The following is a 10,147-nucleotide window of genomic DNA, read 5'->3' on the forward strand; positions in this document are numbered from 1 at the left end:
CAGTCTGGTTCTCTAAAGTTCCATGTTTCGTCCCTCCTGTGTCCTTCTCTCTCTTGCTTGTATCTCACCCCCCTTTTCTTCTACTTCTCTCTCTACCTTCTCTTTTTCCATTTCTTTCTTTGTCACATCCTCTCCACTTCCTCCTCTCCCTGTGGGCAGACAGCCCATCTGCTCTAATACTGCTTTGCACTGTGTTGTTGCAGATGCGGCAGGCCAGACGGCTGTCGAACCCCTGTATACAGAGGTATACGTCTCGAATCGGGGAGTGCAGCAGCACGTATGTCAGCTCGTCTAAATCCCCCCCTTTTAAACTACAAGTTTACCTTTTTTAATACTGTTTTCCACTCTCTGGCTGGCCCTCTGTGGTAGATATTATAAGAGTAGATCAGATCTGACGTCACTTCTGATGCTCCTCTATTTCTAGGAGCCAACCACAACCTCCGTATGACTGTAATAACCCAACAAGCGCTCCTCCCTTCACGCCCTCGTACTCGCTGCTTCTCTCATCCATCTCTCGCTCTCTTTTGCTTTCCTTTTGCTTTTTGCCACACTGTCACTATAAGCTCAGCGTTAAAGTTTGAGCTCATTTTATTCAGTGCGGTCAAAAAGTTCCCAGTTTAAAAATATCTTGTTAGGACTTTTGTGTGCTTGATTTAAGTTCTCTAGCATGCAATGACTGTCGCCACGAGCATGGCAGCTGAACTCCAGACCACCTTAAGTTATTCAAATGCTAATAAGAAAGATTTTTGTAATATGACTAATCTAATTATCAGAAAGACCTGCAGTCACTTCCTGCCTTCCTTCCTCCCTTATAACTTTACTCGCGCAGCTTTTAACTGTCCTCACCAATATTGATAATGCTTCAGTGTAAAAAAAGTACAAATATACATAATTTCATGCACAAACATACACGCTGCATGACCTACCTGATAAGCTTAGCTATGAATACCTTAAGTCTATTTCTATCTCTGTCTTTATTACTGTCTTTCACACCTTGTGTTTCTCTTCCCTTCATGCTCTGTTATCTCTGCAGTCTGCTGCAGCTGTGTACCTGTCTTAGATGTGTGACATCCTGCTTGTCTCTCCTCCTCCCTCCTGTTCGCTGCCTGTATGTTTTTTCTCTTTCTCATACACACAATGATACTTGTGTCCATGTTGACTTCCTACCTTTTGTGTGCTAATTGTTTTAAACAGCTTTAAAATGGGGACTCGTGAATGCTGAATCCATATGTCCATAGTTTTATAGTCGTGTGTTGATTCATATGTGAATAGTTGGGTTTTTAAAGGTGTACAAGGGGCTCATGTGATGTCTTCAGTGTGGTACATTTACTGATTTTCTGTCTCTAAATTTCAGCATGAGCTTGAGTTTGGACTTTTTGAATTCAGCATACAATGCAAATCATCTCTCAACACGTGGGGCCCTCCCTATGATTTTTAGACCTGTTTTTGTGATGCTTAAATGATACTTTGTGGACTTACTGATCAGAATTTTCACAAGCCTATAAAGTTACAGGGTATGACTGAGGTGCTGTGGGAGAAACTATGTGTCAAAAGACATCTTAAAGTCGACACAGATATTTGTATTGGAGTCTTGATGTTTCATAGTTAGGATTTTTCTCTAACCAACATTTCACCAGCTGCTCAGTTACTACCCCTTTCCCTACCTCTGCTTTGCTTTTTTCTATCTTCCCATGCTTCTGTTTTGTGTTTCAGAGATTGAAATTTGAAAATGAAAAGATGTGAAATAATAAGCAACCGTCACTGCTTCCTAAGGCACTTGGCTCCTCCACTGTAACCTGTCAGACTACCAAATCTAAAACCTGCTGATACTACTACCACGTCTCTGCTACTTCTACTACTACTATTATTACTTCTTCTACTGCTACTACTTCTACTACCACCATCTCCCGTTTCTAGCCATGCTACATTCTTCAGCACCTACAACCTCCAATACCAACTCTGCTAAGGCTGCATCAGGCTCCACATGCTGGTGCTAATTCCAAGTCTGTAACTCACTTTTGGTCTCCTCTAATAAACTGCAGGATATCAGGTTTTCATGTTGCTTACTAATAACAACTTTCTTTTTTTCTCGCTTTTTCTGTTTCCTCCTGCTGTTTCTGCTGCAGGAACACAGCGCCCGTTCCACTTTCTACCGCAGCCCCGCGGGTCCCCCCGTCCCTCGCTCGCCCATATCTGCCATGCCACCATGCTACCCAGACTGGGGGGCAGCTGTCACGTGCGGCACACGCTCGCAGCCTGGCATGGGACAGCGAGCACTTCATGAGCCTGCTGCCACGGCCCATTCACAGCCACACGCCAGCACGCCTGTCCCTGCAGGAGACGCGCCTGGCAAAGTGACCTGCGTGCCCCCTGTGACCAACATTACTAACTCTGAGGAGTCACCGTGGCGACGGCGGAGCAGCTTTGAGCCCGACATGCCTGAACCACCCTTGGACCTGGATGACGCTGACCTGCCAGTGAGCCAGGTCTGAGCTGTTAAACTGCACATTAAAACTTGCTTATCTGGTTGGGGGGGGGGGGAGACAGACAGACAGACAGACATTGCTTTTCAAACCAAAGCTGTAGATGGATGAAAATGTTCTACGTCACAAACTCATGTTTATGAGTTCCTCCGTCAGTGTGCTAAAGAAACAAGTTGGGTGACCACTGAACTGCACTCACGTGCCGAAGACGACTCGGTCTTCTCTCACACCCCCTCTGCCTGCCTGCTGTCACATTCAAAATGGTATATTTACTTACTAAAATGATGATTAGAATTCAATGACAGAGCTTCAGTATGGGCACAAAGATATGACGGAGGATTTGTGTAAAAAACTATTCGTGCCAAGAAAATAAGGGAGCTTTCAAGGGTGCAAACTATTTCCTCTAGTCTGAAAAGTGTGTTCAAACTGAGGACTGGCTTTTCTTCACCTCTCTAATCTACTACTTTCAACTGCGTGGTCCATTCATAAACTCAGCATTCATTCACCCTGGATTTGTCTATTGTTAGGCAGCCATATAGCTAGGGGTCAAACCTAGTCTAAAGTCAAATCCTCAAATAAGGATGCAAGTGCTATTTCAGAGATTCTGGACTGGTCTATGAGTAAATGCACAAAATATCTATAGATTTGTATATGATACATTGTCTATGATAATGCAAGACCAATTGTTTCACAGCCAGATGTAGTCAGCTTTTTTTTTAACAGTCATTAAGACTTTGACTTAGATTCTCGTTCATTTTTTCGAAATATGGTAGGGATAAAATCAATGAGATTTTAGTTGACTGTAATTGACCACAAGCAGAAGTAGCTTACGTGTAAATCTACGGTGACTAGTTTTTATAGTTAATCACAGATAATGGTATGAAAGTGAGAGTACTGTAAAAAATAAAAACAAATACGCTATCACAGTACATGCATTGCCTCACAGCCTAAATCAGCTTTTTTTCCGGATGTACATTTCAGCATAGACTTTATGGACTCCCGGACTCTCACACTGGCTGACGTAGGAACTAAACGAGAAGTACAGGGAGTACGCTTGTATACGTTTTGTAATTCGTAGTAATAAAAATTCAGCAATAGGGCTGGGTCAGTTAAATAAGCTTCATGTCCTGAATGGGTAATAACCAGCTCAACCAGAGTTAACTAAACGTGCAGTTCATTGTTGGAAGATGAGTATACTGTATAAACACCATGCAAACATTTTGAATCATGGGTTTAACAGAAAAAAAAGCATTCAATCTCAGACACTTCTGATGCATGTTAACATTTTATTGATTCCTTAGTTTTTCTGTTTTTAGATTTTATGTACAGCCTCTCTGTGTATTGTGTATTTGCAGAATAGAGATGTGTGCAGATTTATTTTTTATATGTTTTAGATGTTTCTTTAGATGTGATATTATTCTGTTCCCGTGTTGCCAACCCAGCAGCAGGCAGCTGCCTCATGGTTTTATTTTAAAATGCCTCACTGTAGTACTGCTAAATAATACACACTAATCTTTTTTTTTTTTAAGTGCCTGCTTCATTTAAGCCCAACCAAGTCAAGCTGTATTACCCCTTTTCAGTGTGGTGTAATTGGTTGGAATTGTCTCTATTTATTACGTGGATGACTTGAAACAAATAAACACTGAAAATGTGCACATGTTTCCTTCATTATTGAGCTCATCTATCCGAACAGCAAAATTACTCTGTGAGAGCTTTGCAGTGATGCTAGAAAGGAAAATTCTCTACTCATTAAGGCGCCCTCTGCCCTCTTGTGGTGAGAGGAAAAAAAAACTTTACTCTAGTTCCCTTCAATATCAGGCCATGGACTCGATGAAAACGCCGTGCTGTACAAGTCATGTGTTATGTATTCATCAACGATAAAATGATGTAGTAACCAAGTGGAAAATAATTTCAGTAGTACAAAACACCATCTACAACAATTGAAGCAGTAAACAAAATAAATACATGAGAAGCATTAGAGTTACTGTAAGCATGCAAACAATTAGTGTAGGCGGGACACACCAAGCTAATATTTAAATAAAAGTGTGTGTGTGTACTTGTGAGGACCAGTTTAGTCTTGACAAAGGATCTGTTGATGGTTTCACACTTAAAGTCTGTGTATACAATCAATTATGAGAAGATAAAAGTATAGGTCAAGGTAAATTATTTATAAAGTATTTATTGTGAGGTTTATAGCCAGGGTTACGGGTCTGTAAATCAGTTTCTCACCCTCAGAAAAACTGTTTAATCAAATCATCAAAATATGATTCCACTTAAAGCAGAAAAACAATGTTTCTTTGTGTTACAAATGTATAACAACACTACAACAAACCATGTTGATCAAAATAACTGGCACACTTCAACAATTTGTCACGATCAGAAGGAAATATCTATTTTTATCAACATATAAACTGTAATGGAAGACATATTAGATCCTTTATTCAAATTAAAGTAACAATACCATACTGGGAATGAACTACATTGAAAGTCTCGCAAAATGTGCTCAGAGGGATGATTAGCACTAATATGCATTAAGCTTTGAATCAGTAGAAACCCAGTAGTATTTTCGAATCACCGTGCTTCCCTCCTTCATGTCCCCGAGTCGAGAGATCTCTGTATTATGTTTGGAAATGACAAAAAATGTGTCATTTTGCGTCATCGGAAGCATTTCGCCCAGAGCTAGTAAACTACAAGCCAGCTAGTTCCACATGTTTTCAACCCACCCATAGGTGGTTGGAACCAAACCGAGCCGAAGTGAGTCGAGTGTCACGGTAGTGATCCATATGTGCAATGCTTCTGTCGGGCCGCGCTCCACTCTTCCTATGGGTGACTTCAACGTGCACGCAAAGCATTCCGAGAAGAAGGCGCTGCATTTGATAAAATGCTGCGCGTCACAGAGCTGGCTGTTGCCCATTTTTATGCAAATGAATGACATGATATGATGTTACTATCCAGTAGAAGTAGACAAAAATCTTTAAAACTAAACTTTGTTAATCTGAAATGAAGACATATTCACTAACTTTATTTATTTTTATTTTTTTCTCCCATTGGCCAGTATAAATGCCGATACTGATAGATCGGGAAATGCCTAATATCGGTCAATATACCAGTCGGGCTCTAGTTGTAATTACAATGAAACACATTAGAGTTGAATGCCTCACTGTCTGCTATATCAGTAAAGGTTGGCGTGGCTTGGTAGTGGGCTCTTTGAGCACTGGAGCAAGTGTATTCTGGGATTTGGTGTTTGGGATTTTCTGGCTTTTCTTGGCCTAGACTAGAAGGTGCCAATTTAAAAAAAAAAAAAAACATTTCTACTACCTAAGTGACCCAATTTAAAGATACATTCATCTTTCCAATGGTGAAATATCCTTTTAAAGTGTCAAACGTATTAAAAATAGCCCCTGCAAATACTATTATATGAATCATAGTATTGAATTATTATTACTGAGTTTATCATTTGTTTTGTAGGTAAAATGTTAATCTGCACTAGTAATTGAAGCTAAATTGGAACAAGTATAATACTTCTCTCTACGTTGTAGTGGGGTAGAAGTATAAAGTATGTACTACCAAAAGGAAATAAAGTAAAGAACAAGTATTTTTATAATTAAATGTGTGTAGTTAGATTCTACCATTGCACATACAGTACAGTATGAATTTCCTCATGTATGTATGGGTATCCTTCATGAGCTCTTCGTGAGGTGCTAGTTACATGTGCAGCCTCTGGCTTTGTGTGCAGATGGATTTACAGTGTGAGGTCATGGAGCAACACTGAATATGCAAAACACTACCCCTTTTAATCAGTCAGATAACCAGCTGTGGCATATTCTAGGCTTCAGTCTTTGTTCGGGAAGTATATTGTGGATACATGTGTAGCTGATGAGGATGATGTCAAATGGTTCATAGTAAGAGGAAAAAACAACACATACGCCATAGCTGGCTTTTGTCTTGTAGGAAGTAGTGTACTGCAAGTTCTCCTGACTGCATCTTCTCATAGAACATCTCAGCTCCTTATTGGAAGATGTGAGACTTAGGTGTGGCTGCAAACATGGAAATTAAGCCCTATTTGGACTCTCAGAGCCTCACAACCAGAGACATCATTGCGGACTGGAGTGGAGAGATCACACAGACCTCAATGGAGTCCATCCTTGGTTAAACTCACTGGCCTTGGTTGGAGGAATGCATGGGTGTTTCTCATAGATGAGGTTGTTTTCATCTGTGGATTTTCCCACCGTTTCTCGCCTACGTCCTCATACTCCACGAGTGTTGCCACATGATGGGTCTGATGATGCTGTGAAGTGTTATGACTGCTGCAGGAGTTTCATTCAGTCAAAAGTGTGTGCCGCAATGCATCTTAATAACACGGATCCCTCATTTAACTAAAAACAATTAGTCTACTTTGAATTGTGGGTTACAAGTCTAAATTGGGCACTCTGTGTTTCCAATGCTGCACAACGTGGTCCAGTCTTTGAGAACATATATGACTGTCTCCATCCCTTTAGCCCCTTTCTAATTGCCTTTTGGATACAGGGGGCTATATGTGCGGGGGCTTTGTCCCTCAACCCTCTCCAAGAAGTAGTTTTGTTATGTGCTCCCTGGCATCCAGCTACACCAATAAAACTAAGAACCATTAATACAACCCTGTTCCCATAATCAATCACATTATATTGAGTTGTTTTATGACACTGATTCATTGCCTGAATGTTAACTGGATTCTTTTACAACTCACCGCGGACATTTAAACCTAACAGAGATTGTTTGTTTGTCACCACTAAAGTTTGGTCCCTTGATACTTGTAATGTACTGTTAGACTGAGTGTGTGCCACAAATGGTTATTGTAAGAAATCTTTAGATTAATCTTTGACTGATTTACACTTGAACTTGGATACAAAAACTATTATTTGGATATCCCCAACAGATGTTGTTTATTTCCCTGTTAAGTGCTTATAACCCATCGAGCTGGGGTACGACCATACATGATGTTCTCTTGCAATCTTCCAATCAGACCACATTTGGCTGTTTAGAAAGTGCTGTGTTAAGTGCACAAATCCCACAATCCAACCAACTTTTTTCCACCACTGATTATCAGCCATAGGGCTTGTTTTGATGCCAGAAGTGACTAATTCATGTAGGGAGTAGTGAAGAAAAAAGCAGGAAATAGGCCTACTGGCTGTGTGGAGGACTATGCAGCATAAAACCATCTGGGCTGTGCTGCCTGGCTCCTTTCACACATTTTTGTTGTATATATTTGTTTGTAAATAACTAAATCAGGGTAAATGCCAATATCAGCAAACTTTGCCAGGGCTGAAATGTCCTACAGCCTTTCTCTGAGGTGGCCTTGACCTTCCCAATCCCCCTTGGTTGGAACCAACAGAAAGGACAAGTTACACACAACTTAGTTTCCTTTTTGCAATGCTGTTACTTGAACAATTAACAGTTAGTGTCACAACTCTTAGATGAATACACATCTAGATACTACATCCATTCCCATGCAGGCTTTTTTCCTGCTCTTTCCTTTGTTTTGTTTTTATTTTATCGATATGTTTTTTGAGACACATCAATAACGCAGCACTTTCGTTCAATACGTCACGAGAAACACCAATCACCAATCGTGTTGTGATTGTGTAGAAAGAGAGTTGCGTCTTTGATGCGGTGCCAGCAAAAAACGTAGAACTCGCGTAATTGGTTGCGCAGTGGAGTTTCAGTTAAATGCCTCTCCAGCTGAAGTGACTCCCCCCTCATTACTACTGAACTCTCTCATCTCATTGCACCACAAGCAGAGAGCGAGCATTTGGAACTCTTTTAAACTTTCTATTTCACTTTTAAGACTTATTTTAGTTCATTTTGAGAATCATGTTTTGGTCACTATTGTGCGTAATCGTAGCATTTGCGTCTGCAGATGCGCAAATGTCCAACCGGTATGTTATTGGATGTCCTGCTCGGTGTGACAAGTCGATGTGTCCTCGGCTACCAGCGGACTGCCAGGCGGGACAAAGCCTCGACGCCTGCCACTGCTGCCCGGTGTGCGCGTCCAGCGAGGGCGAAGCTTGCGGTGGCATGGGGAAGCTAGGGGACCCGGTGTGCGGAGAGGGGCTGGAGTGCTCTGTTCCTGGCGGCGTGGCATACACTGTCACGGTGAGGAGGAGAAGCAAGAGTGGGACTTGCGTGTGCAAAGCCACCGACCCGGTTTGTGGAAGCGATGGGGTGTCCTACCGGAATATCTGCGAGCTGAAGAGGGTCAGCCGCCGGGCGCAGAAGCTGCAGCAGCCACCTGTTCTTTTCATTCAGCGGGGATCCTGTGGGAAAGGTAACACTCAGGTTGTTTTTGATCAGGACAGAAACCCCAACAAAAACTGCGATTTTTAGTAAAACTTTTCGTATTTCCTGCTTAGTTAAACTATTGTGAAACAAAGACCTTACTTTAAGATGCCAGTCACAGCATGTCCAGATTGGTTAAAGTAAATCTGTACATTTTCTTAATTTTGTGTCATTTAACCTTCACTCTTCACAACATCACAACTCAAATCACTGGACATCTGTGCTTTCAACTTCACACCGACGTTAGAGCATAAAGTTGCATTCAGTGTGGCATACAATCCTCAATCTGTCTAGCATAACAAGAGCCACCATTCAACTTTGTTTCTCTCTTGTTCCTGCATTACAATAAGACTTGATTGCTATTACCCGGTTGAATGAAGTCATGAGCTTTTGCCTGATATAAAGGCTAGAGGGAGCAGTCACACAACTATAATCCGTTTTATTGTTATACCATACACTTCATGACACTGCAGTCTGCATTAGCTGACCAGAAGGGATTTTTTCAAAGCCTGATAAGTAGGATAGGTAGGTAGTTATTAAACAGTAGTGAAGTTATACATTTGTAATAACTGGTACAAGTGATTGTTTTAGTGTGGACCTGGATAGTATGGAGTGTTCTGTGAAAAGTATTTAATTCTAATGAGTGGAGCCCAGTAATATACAGACATCTTTCTGCACACATGAAGTTACAGGTGTTTTACCAGTTGTTTGTGTGTGTGTGTGTGTGTGTGTGTGCGTGCGTGCGTGTGTGCGTGTGCGTGCGTGCATGCATGCATGTGAGCGTGCGTGTGTGTGTGTGTGTGTGTGTGTGTCTTACATATGTCCATCTGAAGTGTGCACCTCATCTGTAGTTGAAAAACTCTGAATGAAGTGTTTCAACACCTGTTGCCTCAAAGACCTAAAACGTACCTCATAGCTTGGAACCTTCCCCCCCCATCTCCTTCCACTCTCTTCAATTTCTCTCTAGATGTCTCTTTCCCTCTCTGTCTTTCTGTTGTCACTCATAAATCACACTCAGCAGTCACATGAAGGAATGCCTGGCGCTGATTCAAAGCCATAATTCTTCCTCTGTTGAAGACAGTTTCAAACAGGCAGGAGACACAAGGAATACACAAAATTAGCAACCCATATTTTTGGGAAAGGTTCACATGTACATCAACAGCTGTGTGGGCACGGTGCTAGGGCAGACTGCTTAGCCAACATTTGTTTGTCAGTCATGTAATCAACTTAAATGGTTAAATCATGCCCGGGAACCTAACCGTGTCTGAAACAGAGCAAGGATGTGACAAGTCTGTGGTGAGTCCTATTGATTTCCCAAGGCACTCAGTGAAAATGTCCATAGCTGCAAT

The 10,147-nt window shown here is 41.5% G+C and overlaps 2 protein-coding genes across 11 annotated transcripts in view; both read left to right on the forward strand.

Annotated features, from left to right (window-relative positions):
• LOC117960829 (pleckstrin homology domain-containing family A member 1-like) overlaps positions 1-10,147 on the forward strand; it is a 28,431-nt gene that overhangs the window by 14,326 nt on the left and 3,958 nt on the right. For 2 of the 10 annotated variants that reach the window (XM_034899022.1, XM_034899023.1), the window contains exons 12-14: positions 204-277; positions 1,034-1,108; positions 2,127-2,525. In XM_034899022.1, the coding sequence (XP_034754913.1) occupies positions 204-277; positions 1,034-1,108; positions 2,127-2,358 (381 nt within the window). In that variant the 3' untranslated portion in view covers positions 2,359-2,525. Of the gene's footprint in view, positions 1-203; positions 278-424; positions 634-1,033; positions 1,109-1,713; positions 2,004-2,126; positions 2,535-10,147 lie in introns of those variants that run through there. The other 8 variants (XR_004660241.1, XR_004660242.1, XR_004660244.1 and 5 more) reach the window with 8 other exon arrangements.
• The window catches only part of LOC117960828 (serine protease HTRA1A-like), a 20,749-nt gene continuing 18,789 nt past the window's right edge, over positions 8,188-10,147 (forward strand). Inside the window, exon 1 of the mRNA XM_034899021.1 lies at positions 8,188-8,787. Coding sequence (XP_034754912.1) covers positions 8,334-8,787 — 454 coding nt within the window. The 5' untranslated portion in view covers positions 8,188-8,333. The remainder of the gene's footprint in view (positions 8,788-10,147) is intronic.

This window comes from Etheostoma cragini, chromosome 17 (genome assembly GCF_013103735.1).
Source record: "Etheostoma cragini isolate CJK2018 chromosome 17, CSU_Ecrag_1.0, whole genome shotgun sequence".
Lineage (NCBI taxonomy): Eukaryota > Metazoa > Chordata > Actinopteri > Perciformes > Percidae > Etheostoma > Etheostoma cragini.